The sequence below is a fragment of the Lissotriton vulgaris genome, chromosome 6 (assembly GCF_964263255.1).
Source record: "Lissotriton vulgaris chromosome 6, aLisVul1.2, whole genome shotgun sequence".
NCBI lineage: Eukaryota > Metazoa > Chordata > Amphibia > Caudata > Salamandridae > Lissotriton > Lissotriton vulgaris.
Genome location: NC_141694.1, coordinates 1,752,025,767 through 1,752,044,150, shown reverse-complemented (window position 1 = coordinate 1,752,044,150; position 18,384 = coordinate 1,752,025,767). Strand labels below are relative to the sequence as shown.

The 18,384-nt window shown below is 45.9% G+C and overlaps 1 protein-coding gene across 2 annotated transcripts in view; it reads right to left on the bottom strand.

Annotated features, from left to right (window-relative positions):
• Positions 1–18,384, bottom strand: part of LOC147709416 (xanthine dehydrogenase/oxidase-like) — a 736,168-nt gene that overhangs the window by 437,633 nt on the left and 280,151 nt on the right. For both annotated transcript variants that reach the window (XR_015296692.1, XM_086927985.1), the window contains exon 15: positions 1,715–1,889. Coding sequence is in view for 1 of the 2 variants with exons in the window: in XM_086927985.1 (XP_086784111.1) it covers positions 1,715–1,889 (175 nt within the window). In the remaining variant the exon portion in view is untranslated. The remainder of the gene's footprint in view (positions 1–1,714; positions 1,890–18,384) is intronic.

The following is an 18,384-nucleotide window of genomic DNA, read 5'->3' as shown; positions in this document are numbered from 1 at the left end:
TGAAATTTTACTTTACCAAGGCATATAAAAACTCATTTTTATAAGGGTGTGCCTTATAGATAACTGACCCCCATCCCTGGTATACCTAGGGGAGACCCTAGGGGTCCCTAACATGCCAAAACATTGTAGGTTATCCATTTTTAAGTGCCTCTACCGTCAACGTTGAATTTGGGCACAATTTACTTTTCAAAAGTTGTCCTGGCACCCAGGTTTGTTTTTAAACTGGCCTCAGTCTTCAGCAGGGCACACACGCAAGTGCAGAAAATGATGCTGGTTCATTAACTGCCTTGCCCCAGGGTACTGGGGACTTCTAAGTAGTTTCAATCCCCTGACCAATTATATACTAAGGGCTTATGGGGTAGGTCATGCCAAGCACAGGGGTACCCCACCATAGCATAGTGTACCCCAGTGTATGTTAGGTGTATTAACTGTATTCTAATGTTTTCCTTTCAGCTTAGCACTGGGACTGGGTCTGGTTAGGCAGAACCCAGGGTCAGGAAAAATCAGTTACCACCAGCATCAGTCAGCAAAAAGTTGGGGGGTGCCTATGGCACATGATGACTTTGCAACACAGGGCAATTACTCATAAACTCCCTGTCAGGTGGGGGTCTATTACCGCATCGGTAGACTGCTTCAGGACAGTGGAATGGACGTCACATTGTCAGTATCTGCAGAGGTGCCCCAGTAGCGAGCCCTCAAAAGAAAGCTCTAAAGGCTCCAAAGATGGGTTGGTGGAGGTGGGGGTGTAGTAGTCTGTGACTATGACCTTTCAGGGTCGTCAATGGTCAGGGAAGAGAACCTCAGAGTCCAGTGTTTGTAAACCAGTCCATGTGCAGGGAATAATACTTTGTGTCTTATAATAGGACACAGGATCCTGGTCTCCGCTTGTTCTGCACAGTGTGGGTATGAGCTGGCACATGCAGGGTCAGGTTCTCCATTGTTATCGCCGGTAAAAAACATGTAGCCCCATAAAACATGTTGTTAGGGGCTAGTGCAGTAATGAACGCAGATGAGACATTAATTAATACAGTGCAAAGGTCAAATCCCATATTCTAAGCTCCATATTCAGGACCTTCTGGGTGACCAGACCCTAGGATCATCACTGCTTACAGTGTGCAATGATGCTGATCTCTGGTTCTGCTTAAATACCTGTATTTTACCTAAAACAGACTGAAATAACAGCAGGACATGAAGCCATATATCAAGATCTGCAGTGAATAATATGCTATTATTTACATATGATGAGGGAAGCGACAAGCAGCATGACTCTCTAGAGGCTTTGCTTTCCGTCCCCACACTCAACAATGTTAACAAGTAGTATATGTGCAGTGTCTCTGTGACGTAAATTAGCAGTGGAAAGGAACGGAGGACAAGTACATGCATTTTTAGCTACTTCTAGGTGTTTTACACCATACTTCAAATGGTGAAAGGTGCAGAGCAAATTAAGTGCAAAATACTATCAGTCTGTGATTTAATAATTAAGAAATCAAATTATAGATATTAATATTTTTTGTTCACTGCACTACTGCCAAATCTATATTTTGTGACTTCAGTAAACATGATGCAGGGATACAGTTGTTCTCCCTAAAAGATCTAGAATATGATGCAGATAGGTGGACGTGCTGAAAAAATGTTGGCTCATGGGTATTACGGCTTGGTAAAATGTTGCTAGTCCAGTGTATAATTCTAATGTAATCTGGTTTACCATACTTACATTTGCATTAAGCGCCTTGGCTAATTTGTCAATCACTGTCAGGTAAAACTTGAAGAAAAAGCTGAGTGTGAGAGTGCGCCGGAATGCCACCATGCCTCCAGGGGCATCTGGGGACAGGGTCATCTCTTCTGCAAGCAGTTGACAAGCATCCTGGAGTAATGCTTCATTCCACTCTCTGTACAAAAGAAAGACATATATAATTAACTTGCTTTTCCTTCATAAGCATTTCTCCTCCACCATCTGGCAATGGCAATACATCCTATCTTTCAACATGTGCGAAGAATAGTTGCTGGTTCACAAAACATTTTGTGTGGCTAAGATCAAAGACCTAAGCGCAAAGAGAGCCATCTGTGGACACAAATTGAAGACACTAATTTGTTCAAATTGTATAAGCAGAAATCTGGGAGAATCTACAAGTATGGAATAACTTTAGAGTTGGGAAGCAGACATGGTTGTTCCTTGTGAAGGGACAGGGCATTTGCCATTGAGAAGGTAGTGGACAACGTTATAACTTTGGGCATATTTAAAAATCTTCACACTGGTATTTCCTATTCAATTTAGAAGTTTTATTTAAGAACTTCAGAGTGATCTAAGGTGATGGAATAGAACCTAATTGTTGGAATGGGAAGTTAGCATCCACTTGAATAGGTTAGTGTAATGATGAAATGTCCACAAGTGATGAAGCATTTAAGAGATGCTTTAATCCAAGTTGTATAGAGAAACCCCACCAGGAGCATCCAACATGGTGCTCAGCCCAGCCAACTGTAAACTCTCAGGCAGAACACCAACATTCTGAAAGGTGCATCACATGAACATTCCAATAGAGGTAGAGAAGGATAGCATAGAGAATACCAAGATACCACATTATCCTCTCCTCTCACACAGAAAACAAAAAGCCAAAAACAGCAAAGAGAAAACATCCATAAAAAGAGAACAAAGAAAGAAGAATGGAAAAAAAAGTATAAACCATACTCCCTTCTTACACCATATAAACCATCCTCTCTTCTTACAGAACTTTTAAAAAGAAGAAAACAAAGGAAGGCAATAGAAAAGAGAAAGAACAAAAGAAACTTTCATTTCAAGAAGATGAGGAAAAGTAGAGGAGAAACGTCATCAAAACACTATTACCACTAAGCAAAATACAATAACGTAATGCAAGAGATAACAGTGCAAAAAGTTGCAATAAAAATACATCAAATCTGAACAAATTTAAATCTGAACATATTTAGCATAGAAAGCATAAAAGCACATAAATAGAGAAAACATAAGCTAAATATGTGGATGTAAAACTCTTAAAACCTAGACTCTTAAAAGTGACAGGTAAACAAGCAAATGTGAAAAAAACACAATAATGCTATAGGACTATAACGCTAGCATAGCTCCTCTGAAGGAGACTAAAATACGCACACCAAACAGGGCACAAAACAAAAATAAACGAGGTCCGTGTGGACAACTGACATAGTGCCAGGTGGGACTAAACCCCACTACAGTAAAATGGGACTAGAAACCATAGCAAAAACATTTAAATAAAGTAGATGGGACTAGGACCCACTACAAACAAATGGGACTGTGACCCATCGCAAAAACATTGTGAATAAGCAGATAGGACTAAAACCCACTGCAAACAAATGGGACTGGAACCCATAGCAAAAGCATTGCAAATTAAACAAATGGGACTAAAACCCACTGCAAACAAATGGGACTGGGACCCATTACAAAAACATATTAATTACACAGATAGGACTCAAACCCACTGTAAGCAAATGGGACTGGAACCCATTACAAATTGAACAGGTGGGACTGAAACCCACAGCAAAAGTAGCACGTGAAAAAAAAAGTGACAATGGGACTTAAAACCCATTGGATCATCTATAAAGAACACATTATGCCAAATGGCATAGTGGGGTGGAGAGACATAGAACCCAACCCCCACAAAAACATGTTTCTAAAGGAAATGGGACTTTAGACCCACCCCTATGCTAACCACAGCTAATAATGGAATATAATGGAAATTTAGCATACCGTAAAAATACACAAAAAGCATATACTACTCATAAACCAGTTAAATAAAACATATTACTATGAAAAATGTCATATGACCGTGAAGCAAAAACAATCTCTTAACCCCCATTTCTTTGTTAAAACATGTAAAAACAGAATGACAGTGGTGTGCCTGTCACCGGAATGAGGTTGACGAGCAAGTTTTATTTACCACAAAACGCTATTACTTTAATGTCATTGGTGTGCCTGTCACCGTGAAAAAGTGGAGGCAACGTGGAGGAAACACCGGAGCTCGATTCTAGCCCCCGAGAAATATCCATATTGTAATGAAAAACAGACTGCGGGTGCGCTTCCGATTTTCCAGCACTAACATAAAGGAAAAAAAACACAGTACCTTCGATTTAACATGGCGCTCTGTCTGCTGCATCACAAAGACTAAAAGGGAAACTCTAAATGGCACCTGTCTCGCTGTCCGCTGAATGGCAAATAACGTTGAGGCAGACAATGTACCCAGCGCTACGTTGAAGCAGACAATGTACACAGCGCTCGGAAAGGCTCCAAAAACAAACATGGTGGCACGCAGAGTGACGCATAGCAGGGTGGCTCACGGCGCTTCTTGACCCAAACCACATCGGGAGATCATGCAGAGAGGACGACGCGTCACAGAAGCTCCACATCGGCGTCACAGAAACTCTGATGAAGACAGCAGGTTAGAGCGTGCACACACGCGCTGCATTTTTAAATGAGGAAACTGACGGTTGAACTGATGATGACTTCAATGGCTCGATTTTCGGTGTATTTGCTAAATAAAGGCAAAATTAAAGTACATAAAAGTAACAAGCCATGGTGATAAACCGGTAAAAGTGTCAGAACGTCATTGAAAACATGGGGCCAGTTCTGCAGCGAAAAGTTTCTTTTGGGCAAAGTAAAACTTTGAAAAAATTAATTTTCAATCCAGAAAAGACACTGCAGGACATAAATCCATAGTAGATCAGACACATTTCTTCCCCAAACAGCATAGATGAAGAAAGACAATGCCTATTCTCATGTGAAGGCATAAGACAGGATGAGCCAGGAGCAGAAACGATTCTGGTTTAACCCATTAAAGGGCACACCTCCAACACAGCATAAATTAGACTCTCCTTGTAAATAGGACAAAATGCAGAGTTGCCCAATAAAATGCTTACCCTCATGTGAGGATACAGCGTGAGTCCCAAAGTCAAAACAGACAGGCTTACCCAGCGTCAGGGCACAGCTCCAACTTAAAATTTGAAGACTCACTGGTACACAGGACAACTGCCAGACTGCTGTGGGCGACTGGTTGTAGGTCACTGGTGGGGTCATGCTGGCAGTTGGGGTAGCTTTTCTTGTTGCAGGAGGTCCTTTCATAATTTGTAGATTTCTTTCTTAATATCTTGTAGTTTGAAGTACTTCTTGACTTGACAAATGTAGGTTCTTTCTTAAGATCGTCGCCAATATGTAATGATGAAATGTCCACAAGTGATGAAGTATTTAAGAGATGCTTTAATCCAAGTTGTATAGAGAGACCCCACCAGGAGCATCCAACATGGTGCTCAGCCCAGCCAACTGTAAACTCTCAGGCAGAACACCAACATTCTGAAAGGTGCATCACATGAACATTCCAATAGAGGTAGAGAAGGATAGCATAGAGAATACCAAGATACCACAGTTAGGTTTACATGTTCAATCTTCTTCAACGACACCATTTATATGTGATCTCAGTTGAAGCTAAGTCTAAAGAATATCTCTCTTCAACTGTGTGTGGTTGGGTTCAGCTCTTGGATTGTGATTAAGTGCATTCTAGGCTCTCGGTCCCTGTGGGCCCAGAGATGTGAGACCATCATTCATCTTCTTCAAGGATTGTTGGATGAGCCAATGTTTAGATATTTAGGAAGTCAGGAAGTAGTATGGTGTCAGTTTCTGCAGACATTCAGGACCTTTGGCACAGTACACTTTATGGGTAGTGTACTTGACTTGAGGTTCATCATGGCATCAACTGGGAGACTGTCCAGAGCTGCAGGACATGGTGTAATGAAGTCCCAGAGATTATTTCTCATACTGGCTGTTGGAAATGGCCCTTTTGCAGGGTTATCCCCAAACCTTTTGCTTCTTCCTCCCTTATTTTTCCTGACCTGTGGTGATTGGCAATAGGACTCTGGGCACTTTACCACTGCTGATCAGTGCTAAAGTGTATATGCTCTCTGTATACATTGTTATTGTGATTGGTCCATCGTAAAGTGCACTGAGTGTGCCAGGGCTGGTGATTCAAATGCTACTAGTGGGCCTGCAGCACTGATTGTGCCACCCACATGAGTAGCCCTAAAATGGTGTCTCAGGCCTGCCACCGCAGTGCCTGTGGGCAGTCTGTGAACTGCCAGGTAGAGAAGTGTGGCTCAATGGTTATAGAGGCAGACCCTGATGCAGTAGTCTGGCCGGGATCAAGGTTCAATTCCCGCCTCGGCGAGTCTCGGGACTCAAGTTCCTCGGACCTGATAATTCTCGCCTCGGTGCCTATTCTAATAATGAGTCCCACTCTGCACCTCTGGGCAATAGCTTGCTTAATCTCTACAATGGCCCCAACAACACTGAGGATGCCTGACTTCACCTTGGGGGTGCCGAGGAGTGGGCTCCTCACAGGGAAAGGTCAGGAAGGGTTCCTCAGCGGTATTCGTACAAGCGCTGAGATGCCTACGGGTAGTCGTGCGCTATACAAGTGCGTAATCATTTCATTTCATTTCATGACCTCCTGGTCAATGTCCCCACTGACCAGGCCTAACCCTTCCCTTTCTGTGCACATTGGTCGCCCCTATGGAAGGCTCAAGGTACCGCCCTGGGCAGGGTGCAGTGTGTGTGAAAGGTAGAGCATGTGCTAGTGCAGATGACATGCTCTGGTAGTGAATGGCAGCCATTTTCGTTTTTCACTATAGTAAGGCTACCTTGCCCATAGGCTATCATGGGGAATGCTGGCTACAGTGGCTACCAGCACATCTTCCCATAGGAGCAAGGGCAAGAGGAAGGTCGTCGCTGGACCGCGCATCGTCGCCCCGGAGATCGTTGCAGCCCCCGAGGATCATCGCATTGTGCCTTTGCGAACATTTTTCACTACGGAACGTCCGCACCGGAATCCACACAAGGTATCGCAGCCCTCCCATACAGACCGGATTCGTCGCCACACGCCGCTACATCCAGCGGAATTGTCGCATCGCCTCCCCAAGATCTCAGGAGTGTCGCATCGCTTGTTTTCCACCGCACCAGCTTCTGTTTTGGAACTTTGTCGCATTTAAAGGCACTGTTGGCTTAACGTGACGCAACTGTGAACTTTTCACACAACTGTGGATTATATTAACACTAACATTAAGAAATCTTTTGCAACTATATTCTTGAACTGTGTATGTTGGATTTTTGTCGTTTTGGTCTTGTGTAGTTTAGATTAAATATCTTTATTTTTCTAAACTGTTGTGGAGTCAGTTTGTGGTGTTTTCACTGTTACTGTGAGTTTTGGTACAAATACTTTACACATTGCCTTTGATAAGCCTTGACTGCTCGTGCCAAGCTACCAAGGGGGTGAGCAGGGGTTATCTCAGAGGGTTTTCTCCTTACCCTGACTAGAAGCAAGAGTCCCTATTTGGACAGTGGTACCCCTGCCAACTAGAGACCCCCAGTTCTAACACTGGCTTCCTGGTTTTATAGTCTTTACAGTCAGGTCTGGTAGTGGGTTACTTGTCAAGGCCACAATAGATATTACACTAGTCAAGGCAAGGACTCTTGTTATCTTAATTCTGTACTCTGTATGAGGGAGTGGGAGACGTTTCCAGACTAGGGAGAGAGCAGCATTTTGACTATGATTCCCACAGTATTACATCGTGGTGCAAAGATGAGGCTGGAATGCAAGAAAATGCCCAAACTCCTCAATTGTGTTGCAGAAGAGAGAGGTGCTCGGAGGTTTTTAGGCCAGGCAAAGGGCAGTGAATCAAGCTGAGAATGTCCAGTCTCTAGGATTGCAGAGGGAAATATGCAGTTCAGATACAAGGTAATGTTGGATTGATTCACTGGATCATTTTCCAAGTGGAAGTGGATTTCCGTGTTGTCAGCATCTGTTGGAAGCTTGCTGGCCCCTACGCAAGGAGGTGAGACTGGTGGCATCCTAGATGCTGACAAGACACAAGTGGGATGAACTTGAGAGATGCAACATTACTGGTAATGTGGATAGTTCAGCTGATCCAATGCTGACTTTTGAGATGCAATCAATAAGGAATGATTGCACCCATTGTAGCACAGATCTAGTGGTACTTCCCCCAATGTCCGAGACTTTCAAGAAGTATTGTGAAGGCAACTGCATTGCATGCCATGGACAAGTCAAGAAGTGTCAAGGAAGTGTTTTATCCTGAACTAGAGAGTAGAAGCTACTCCCTCATATTGGCTAGTCCAACTTTGATGCTCTTTTGATACAGGGATGGAATATAAATTGGTGGTTGTGGAGGAGGTGTTTAGTTTTCCATACTAGAAAATTATGAAGACAAGTTAGAAGAATAGAGAATATTTTAATAAATAAAATTATACCAGAATGACAAAAAATCCAATCAATGGAACCGAAGATATGCAATTTAACATTTTTAGTGAAAATAGCTCCTAAAATCACAAAGTGCCACTCGTGGCCATCTAGTCACGCTGGACGTAGGTGAAGTTACAAATTCAGCCAGATAGCATAGAAGTGTTGGTCAGATAGAGAGCAGGTTAGTCCAGTTGAAAAGTTAACTTCTAAGTCTGGTGCGAAGAGTTCCATTCGCAGTGGAGGAGGTCGCAAGGAGAAGGCTGAGCTTTGCAGACGGTCATCGCTGTAGAGCGAAGTGTAGCCAAGCGCCATTGACAGCCATTGTAGTAGTGCGAAGAGCCTGTCGGATTGCGCGGATGGTCGTTCTTGTAGCTTTGCGTTGGCAGTCTCCACAGGCTGTCATTGCTATAGTGTGAAGTGCAGAGCTCGCATTTCCAATCGTTGCTGGAAGGTGCCGTCAGCACAAAGAGTAGATCTCAATAAAGCTTGGCACTGGCAGTCGTCAAGGGCAGCAGCATCTTTTGGTGAATAAGCGTGGTTGCAAGGATCCCAAATTTCAGGATTTTCACCTTTCCTTAAGGAGGAGTACAATCTGATACCAGCCAAGAGTCCAGGGACTGGGAAGGCACCTCTTGGGGATCAGGGACTCACTCCAAAAGAGGCCAGCAGGGATCAGGCAGGTCAAATTATAGGCCAAGGCAGGTCCAGTTGCAGTAGGACAGCTCAGCAGTTGCGGGGAGGCCTCTGAAGCTAGTTGTGTCCCAGTAGCTCACATAGGTCAGCCAACTGTCCCGTGGTGTCACCTTGGTTACCCTGGGATAAAGACAAGCAGGTCCATGTGTGCGAAAGTGGAGACTAAGGTTGAGTGTACTTAAATTGCGCAAAAGTTAAATCCCAATTGAAGTGAATTGGAAATCAGTATCATACAATTATGTTTTTGCCATATGCAAATATTCAATTAATTGATAGCTTGTTTCTGATTGGTACTTTTAATTAACATGTATGTCCCTAATAAATGGTACTACGTGTACCCAGGGCAGTAAACTTGATGTTGTTAGTGGGCAGCAGCTCTCATTGTTCCACCCAGTAAAAAAGCACGCTAAAACATGTCTCTGGCCTGCCACAGCAGACTGTAGTGAAGTTTTTAACTGCCATTTCAACATACCAAAATAAACCTTTTGCACAGCTTAAACCATCCTTATTTAATTCTTTAACATGTATATGTCATCGCTAAGGTAGACCCTAAAGGCTCAAAAGGCAGATTGCATTGTATTCAAAAGTAGGACATGTGTTCTGAAGTTTTACATGTTCTGGCAGTGAAAAACTCCTGAAGTCGTTTTTGACTGTTGTAAGGCCTATGTCTCAAATTGACTAACTCTGGTTTACCTAATTACATTTAGTAGGTGATAACCTTGGATTAGGAGCAGATAGAGATGTACTGTTTACGCTCAAATTAATTGTAATTTAAAATCTTCTTTAACCCCTTCGCTGCGGCGGCAATTCCGCCGCAGCGCTGGGGGTGCGGGGGGGGCGAGCGGCGCTCGCATGCTCGTGATGGAGCCGCTCCGTCACGAGCCGCGGTTGCGCTGTGCTCCTGACGGAGCGGTTCCATCATGGCCCCGCCCGCCCAATAGAACACGGGGCGCAGGCGCGAAATCAGCGCCGCGCAGGCGCGGCGGCAGGGCCATGACGGAACCGCTCCGTCATGAGCACAGCTCAGCCGATGCTCATGACGGAGCGGCCCCGTCATGAGCATGGGAGGGGTTAATAGTAAAATCTGATTTTAAGCCTAAATTCAGAAAATTACCCCTTTAGAAAGTTCGCATTTTCTTGTCCCAACCATTTGTGCCTTCTGCCAGTGTCCTGAGTCAAATGACTGTGAATGGCTCTGCTATTGGGATTTGTGTACTGCTTCCAGACAGTAACCCAAAAGGGACTTAGGTGTGGACAGAATGGGCCATCCTGGAAGGATGATTGGAAGGTACTGTGACCAGCACTACTTGCACTTCAAAAGACGTCTCCTTTCTGCACACATAAAGGAATCTAACATCAGGCTTGCACTGCCTTTTGTCACCCCAGACAGTTTGAAGCCTTGCCAGGGGAGGGGGAAGAACACTCCAGAATGTGATGTGGGGGTAGAACAGGGAGTTCCCACCCTCCAAAGGATGGCACCAGGTATAAATACTGGACCTCCAGAGCCACTCAACAGAACACTCCTGCACATATGGAAGTTAATGGGAAGAAGGACTGCCCTGCTGCCAGAGGACTGCCCTGCTGCTTGAGGGACAGCCGCCCTGCTTTCTGAGAGGGAAGACCAGACCTGCTCCGTTTATCCCAGGCTGAAGGAACTCCAAGGGTCAGCCGACTGACCTCCTGTTCTTAGCTACAGGGAAATAACAAGCTCCAGAGGCCTCTCTGAATCTGCCTAGCTAGTCTGCTGAAAATTGACCTACAACTAGACCCGAGTAAGCCCTGCTGTTCTCTGCCGGGGGGAGTTCCTGATCCCCAAGAGATGTTCCCTAGGTCATGGACCCTTGGAGTGGCACCAGTTGAGCTCCTCCTTAAAGAACAGAAGAAATCCAGAAGTTTAGGCCTCTTTAGAAACGTGCCAGTTCCTGCGAAAATCTTGCTGTCCACACAGGCTGCCAATGCGAAGCTCTGGTAAACACAATTCTTCGCACTGCAACGGCTGCCAGTGATAATTGGCAACAGATCTGCACTTCGCGCTATAATATCATCAGCCACTGCTGACCTCCAACAGGATCCTCCAGCCGGCCTGCTCCGTATGCTACAGTGACTACCATCTGCAACGCTCTCCCTGCTCTTCACAGCCCTTCCACCTCAAACTGAACTCTTCGCATGGACTTTAGAAGGTAGTTTTTTCAGCTGGATCCGGCCTGCTCTCCATCGCAATCGGCCTGAACTTGTGACTTTCACTGGTATTGCATTACCAGATAAACACGAGTGGCGCTTTGTGCTTTTAGGCACTTAACTAACTTATGCCTACTACTCCTCCTGGGGTATAGGCCATCAAACCACGACCCTCCAGCCACCTCTGTCCTGAGCTTTCGATTCACTCTGACTCCAGTTGTAAACCATCTCCTTGCAGTCAATCATGAGGCCTCATCACTAGGTGTTTCTTGGCCTTCCTTTTTTCCTTTTTCCTAGAGTTTTCCAGGTCAGGGAATCCTTGTGGTGTTTGAAGTGGGCTTGCGGAGGGTGTGAACTATCCTTTTCATGACTTCTTCATAAGCAGGGAGTTGAAAAGTCTGCTGCCAAAGGTCATTGTTGCTGATGGTGTTTGGCCAGCGGACTTGGAGGATTTTCCTCAGGCACATGTTAATGAAGGTCTGGACTTTTGTTGGCAGAGGTTGCTGCTGTCCTTTAAGTTTCTGCCCCTTACAGAAGAACCGATTTCACATTATTGTTAAAAAGCCTGATCTTGGTTTGCTGCTTTAGGAGCTCGGAGCTCCAGATGTTCTTTAGCTGAATGAAGAAAACCCTTGCCCTGCCGATTCTTGCCTTCATATTGGCGTGTATGCTGCCCCGTTTGTCTATGACACTGCCCAGGTAGGTTTTGGCCACAGCCTCTCCCAGTGCATTGCCTGCAAGAGTGACTGGCAGTTGTGCTGGCCGTGCCACGATCGTGATTTTTCCCCAGTGAGGCCAAGTTGTGCTGATGTCGCTGCCACCTTGTTGTTCTTCTCTTGCATCTGCAGATGTGTACGCAAAGTCACCTGCAAAGCCCAGGTTGTTGAGCTGCGTTCAAGGTGTCCACTGGATTTCATTTCTTCTCCTTCTGGTGGATATCTTAATGATCCAGTTTATGGATGACTCTGTTGAACGCATTCCCTGGGGTTGATAGAAGAGTTATCCCTCTGTAATTTACGCAGTTAATCAAGTCACTCTTCTTGAAGATCTTAAAGAGATATCCCTCCGTCCAGCCTGATGGCACCTTTTCCTCTTCCCAGACCCTTCAACACATGGGGCAGAGCATGTCTACTGACATCCACGACCCGTATAGGGCGTGCCACCGGGCGGTGAGGTGGGGAGGGGCAGGGTGGGGGGTTGTAAAATGCGGCATACAGACGATTTCAGGTAAGTAACGGAAAAAAAAACGAATTTTGTTGCGCGTGTGCATCACATTTTTCGTTTCATTAATTTTTTCGTTACTTACCTGAAATCGTTTGTATGCTGCATTTTACAACCTCCCACCCTGCCCCTCCATCACCTCACGTCACCGACCAGTGGCACGCCCTATACGGACCGTGGCTGTCTACGGATGTTTTTAATGTCTGCCTTCAGTGCCTCTGCAGGAATATTGTTGGGTCCTTCTAAGTCATAAAGTCATAAGTCAAATGCTTTTGTATAGTGCGCAATTCACCAAAAAAGGTCTCAGGGCGCTTTTCTGCCCTACCATTTCTCAGATGTTTGATGATTTGCCGTAATTCTTCCTTGTTTTGACTGCTGAAGTCAATTGGCAAGTTGGGCAAGTCCTTGTCAGCTGCTTATATGTCCGTGGAGACTAAAGCATGGGCTGGTTCAAAAGTTCTTCAAAGTGCTCCACACAGCTTATTTATTTATAGCATTTGTAGAGCGCTCTGTAACCCTACGGGCATCCTGGCGCTAAAGTACATATAGACAAGATCTCTGTGGGGACAGGAGAGTGGACATGGTGCTGATCAGAATAGGTTTATTTATTTTGGTGGATTTTTTGAGGATTTTTTGGGAAAAGCCAAGTTTTGACCTTTTTACGAAAGGTCATAAATTCGTTAGTTTTTCTAATGTCGATAGGGAGGTTGTTCCATAAGTGGGCTGCAGCTATACTGAAAGCTCGTCCCCCACAGGTGGCTTTCTTGATCCTAGGAATGCTAATGAAGTTTAAAGATGAGGATCGAAGAGACCGGGTGGGCTCATACCAATTGAATTTGTTCTGAAGTGGTTGGGGGCCTAGCCCGTGAACTGCCCTGAAGACAATACATAGGGATTTAAAGCAGATCCTTTGATGTATGGGCAGCCAGTGTAGGTCAGCCAGGGCAAGAGTGGTAGAAGATCTTCGCTCACGAGAGAGTGCCAGTTTGGCTGCTGCCGCCTGGACACTTTGAAGTCTGGAAATAAGATAAGCGGGGGATTCCAGCAAAAGGGCATTGCAGTAGTCCAGGCGGCTGAGGATAGTACTCCTGACTATGTCGGCTCTAGTCTGTGGGGGCAGGAGAGGTAGCAGCCTTCGGAGTCCTCTTAGTAGGGCGAAACAGCAGCTGACCTGCTTATTGACGTTGGTCTCTAGGCTCAGTTTGTTGTTAATAGTGACTCCAAGATTTCTTACTGAGTTCACTGGGGTGGGCGAGTCCCCTAACAGCTGAGGCCAAAAGTCTAATGGTAAACTTTTGGGGATTTTTCCTACTGTGCAGTGCAGTATTTCAGTTTTCTCACTATTAAATTGTAGTCAGTTCTGGTTGAGCCAGAGTGACATTTCCGGCATACAGGTGTGGAAAGTTTCCAGTGAGTTTGCTTGAGCTCCATCAAGCGAGATTATCAGCTGAGTATCATCTGCGTAGTTTGTCACGCTGATGCCATGGCTTTTGATGATCCGCATCAGGGGTTGCATATAAATGTTAAAAAGTATGGGACTGATGGCAGACCCCTGTGGGACCCAGTGCGGGACTTTGATGAACTCTGATTGGTATGGAGGAATAGCTACTGCCTGCCATCTGTCCGTCAAGTAAGAGCGGAACCAGTCGAGTGCGACACCTCCAACTCCGATGTTCCTTAATCTTTCTATCAGGATGCCATGGTTCACCGTATCGAAAGCGGCGGACAGGCCAAGCAGAATCAGAATTGCTGATTTTCCCCTGTCCGCCCTCATTCGCAGGTCATCCATGACTGTCAACAGAGCTGACTCCGTTCCATGAACTGGTCTGAAACCAAACTGCTCCTCTTCCAAAATGTTGTTGGTTTCTAGGACGAGGGCTAGGGATCTGCTGACCCATCTCTCTATGATCTTTATTGGATATGGTAAAAGGGATATAGGTTGGTAGATCTTTTGGCAGTTTGGGTCCAGGTTTGTTTTTTTTAATAGCGGGGTGACAATCGCCAGTTTCCAGTTATTTGGCACGGAGCCTGTGCAAAGAGACTGATTATATAGTTGATGCAGGGCTGGGAGAATGTCATCCTCGAATTTCTTGGCTATTCTATGGGGAAGAGGGTCTAGAGGAGAGCCTGATGACGTATCAAGAGCTGTTCTTAGAAATTCCTGTTCCGAAGGAACCACAAAATTTTCCAGAATAGCATTTGAAAAGGGGTTTGTAACATATTCCACCTTCTCATCTTTGTTCGCTTGATTGCTGTTATCTTGCATTGAGGAGATAGATTTGCTATTCATTCCCTCTATAATTTTACTGATTTTTTCCTGAAAGAACACTGCTAGGCCATCACAGAGTTCTTGTGGGGGCTTGATTTGGCTATCAGCACAAGCGGGATGGGAAAGCTCTCTGATGAGCGTGAAAGTATCACAGGATTTATTGGAGCTTTTGAGGATTACCTCTGCGAAATGGCTTGTTTTGGCTATATTTATTTCCTTCTTGTATTGTGCAATGGTGAGCCTCCATCGCACTTTCTCCTGGTCTGAGTAATTTTTCCTCCAGAGCCTCTCCGCCTTTTTGCAGGTGTTTTTCAGTTCTTTCAGTTTGTCCGTGTACCAGGGTGCGGAGGGTTTTCCCCTTTTCCTAATTGTTTTCAGCGGGATGATGGCGTCAAGTTTCTTAGTTATCTCGTGGCAAAAAGAGAGATAGTTTGTAGTGACATCATTCTCTATTTTGAACGAGGCCCCAGCCTGGCGTAGATCGAGTTTTCCTTCCTCTTTCCTCTTCATCAGGTTCTTCCAGTCGCGACCTAAGAAGGTTTTGGCCTGTGACCTTGTGGATCCTGTGTGGGTCGGGATGTGGGTTTTAAACCTGAGGAGGTGATGATCTGACCAACCTACTGGAAGAATATTATCTAGGGTCAGTAGGTCTTCTGCCGCAAATATTAAATCTAGTGTGTTTCCTAGTATGTGTGTGGGAGTATTTATCCACTGTTTCAGCCCTAGATTGTGGCAGGATTGAGTAATATAGTGGCGGGCACATTATGACAGCAAGGACAGGTCTGCCTACAAGGCTGTGGTTAAAGCTTACCACCGAGACATCCGCCTCGAAAAGAAAGTTTATCTTGCGGGGAGAATCGAAGCAGCTTCGAACTCCAGTAAGGAGATCTTTACCATTGTTCGAGAATTCATCTCACCTCGGACTACTGCTTCGGACGAGGGGCTCGTACAATCCTGGGCGGCTGATCTTGCGTGTTTTTTTACAGGCAAGATCAAACTCATCCAGGACTCCTTTCTATCGAGTGGACCGGTTACATTGCCGATGCCCGAGGCGGGCACGCCTCCCCCAGTTATGCAGGGCGCCATATTGGCTGAGTTTCCATCTCTGCCAGCCTCCGCTTCCCTAGCGCTTATGGGCAATTTAAAATCTGGGTCTCCGCTTGACCCCTGCCCTGCTAAGCTCCTGGGTAAATTGGCGGAGGTGGTTAATCCGCTGGCGCACCCTCTTCTCAACCTTTCGTTGAGTCTGGGAGAGGTGCCGCCAGTGTGAAAGCAGGCAATGGTCATCCCGTTGCTTAAAAAGCCGGGATTTGACCCGAAAGCCCCAGCCAATTACAGGCCAATTTCGTTGCTGCCGGCTCTTGTAAAAATTCTGGAGAAGCACGTTCAGTCGGTGCTCTCCAATTTTCTGGAGTCCCATGAGATCTTACATGACTCCCAGTCGGGCTTCCGTTCAAATCGCAGCACCGAGACCGCGCTCCTTGAGGTTTCTGAAACGATTAAAGGGGTGTTGGATACCGGGGGCAAAGTCATGTTGGTGTTGTTGGACTTGTCGGCGGCTTTTGACACCGTCCCCCATGAGGGCCTGCTCACAAGACTCTTTGAGATTGGTCTGCGGGGGACGGTGCTCAAATGGTTTTCTTCCTTTTTGGCCGGCCGCCGGCAAACGATCTGGACATCATCTGACACCGCTGTAATGCCGCCTTTGGGAGTCGGGGTCCCTCAGGGCTCTATATTGAGCCCGACCCTTTTTAACATCTTTATGACCCCTTTGGCGGCGGTGGCGGAGTCATTTGGTGCCCGGATCGTGTCGTATGCCGACGACACCCAGCTCCTCTTCTCTTGCGAGAGAGGGGCTGACTTTGACGGGGAGAGTATCCAGAATTGCCTTGGGGCTGTGTTCGCATGGTTCCAACTGAACAGCCTCAAGTGCAATTCCGACAAATCGGAGGTACTCTTCTTCGGGTGCGATACGGAGCCTAACTGGCAGGCCTGGTGGCCCATCGACATGTTCCCTCCGTCCGGCTCTTCTCCCATGGCTAAAAACTTGGGGGTTAAGATGGACAAGGGGCTGACGATGAAAGCCCAGATCCTGGGGGTAACCGGCACCTGCTTCGGCCTGTTAAAAATGTTGCGGAGGTTTCTGCCTCTCTTGTCCGAGGAGCACAGGAGGCTGACGGTGCAGGCTCTGATAGGCTCCAGGTTGGATTATGCCAACATTCTTTACCTGGGCCTGCCAGAGTATCTGCTGCAGAGGCTTCAAGTTGCACAGAACGCGGCGGCCAGGGCCATCTTTGGCCTAAGTAGACGCACCAGCGCCTCTGGGTTGTTGGTGACGTTACACTGGCTACCCATCCGCAAACGGATCGCCTTTAAGGCTCTGACCTTGGCCTACAAAGCGCTCCATGCTGTGGGAGCTAAACATCTCCAAAAGAGACTGACCTTTTACCACCCGACTCGTTTGTTGAGGTCGGAATCTCTACTTTTGGCGGCTGTTCTGCGTGTGAAGAGGGCTCGCCTCGGGGGCCGCTCTTTCAGTCTGTTGGCCCCACAGATGTGGAATTCATTACCGCTCCCTTTGCGGGGGGCGTCTACTCTCCTTGATTTTAGAAGAGGTCTCAAAACCTGGCTGTTTTCCCAATAGGTCTGCCAGTAGTTCCGCTTTTTTTTCTGTTTGCTTTTTAACCTCTTTTATCTGTGTTGTGTTATTCTGAAATCTGTTCTCCTTACCTAAAGCGCCGGGACACTCTTTTTGAGTAACCGCTATACAAAAGAATAAATAACATAACATAACATAACATAACAATATTATACAAGGCTGTACGTAGTTGGTCATTGTCCCATATATTAAAATCGCCCAATATCAGCAGCCTGTTGTGCGAGATTGAAATATTATTTATGACCGTGATCAATTCCTGCTGTTGTGAGGCATTGAAGTGCCCCGGTGACCTGTAACATACAAGGGCCGTGAGGCAATATTCGGAATCATGTTTTATGGAAATCCCGAGGATTTCTCACAGGAAACGGTATCAACGTCCAAGGTAGTGATGTTTAATTTCTCCTACACCTTCGTTGTTGGCCTTTGTTACTCATGATTTTCTTCCCAGCTTTGTATCCAATAGGTCTTCCTGGATTGCTGTATATGCCGGAGAGTTTTCTTGTTATGTTGTAGAGTTCTTTCAAGATTCCATGGCTTGCTGATTCGCTTGTCTGCTCTTTGTTTCCTTGTTGATTTTTGTGTATACGCCTATAGTCTATATGTTTTTCTGCTCTTGTTGGGCTGTGGTTGACTGCAGCTTTCTTTTCCTTTCTCGCTTGGATTTTGTGCAGAGTTTCAGTGGAGATCTATTCTTTAAGCTGGTGTTTCATGGGACCCATTACCTTCTGGCAGGCTGATGTCACTGTTTGTCTCTCACTGACTTTCTATTGGGTCTCAGTCATCCTCTAGTTCTTGCAGGACTTGGAGACTGTTACTGAGAGTGACTGTGTATTCAATCACTTTCTCTGCATATTTGAGGAAGGTGGTGTTATATCGTGGGTGTTGGTTTGTCAGTTCCAGCCATACTTTCTTCAGATTTAGCCTAGCCACGACAAGGTGATGGTCTGACGCCACATCTACACTTCTCCCATTACTCCAACATCCTGCAGGGACCTCAGAAACTTCTTGTCAATTCAGACATGGTCGATCTGGTTCTCTATTGAATAGTCTGGTGAAACCCATGCCACTTTGTGTAT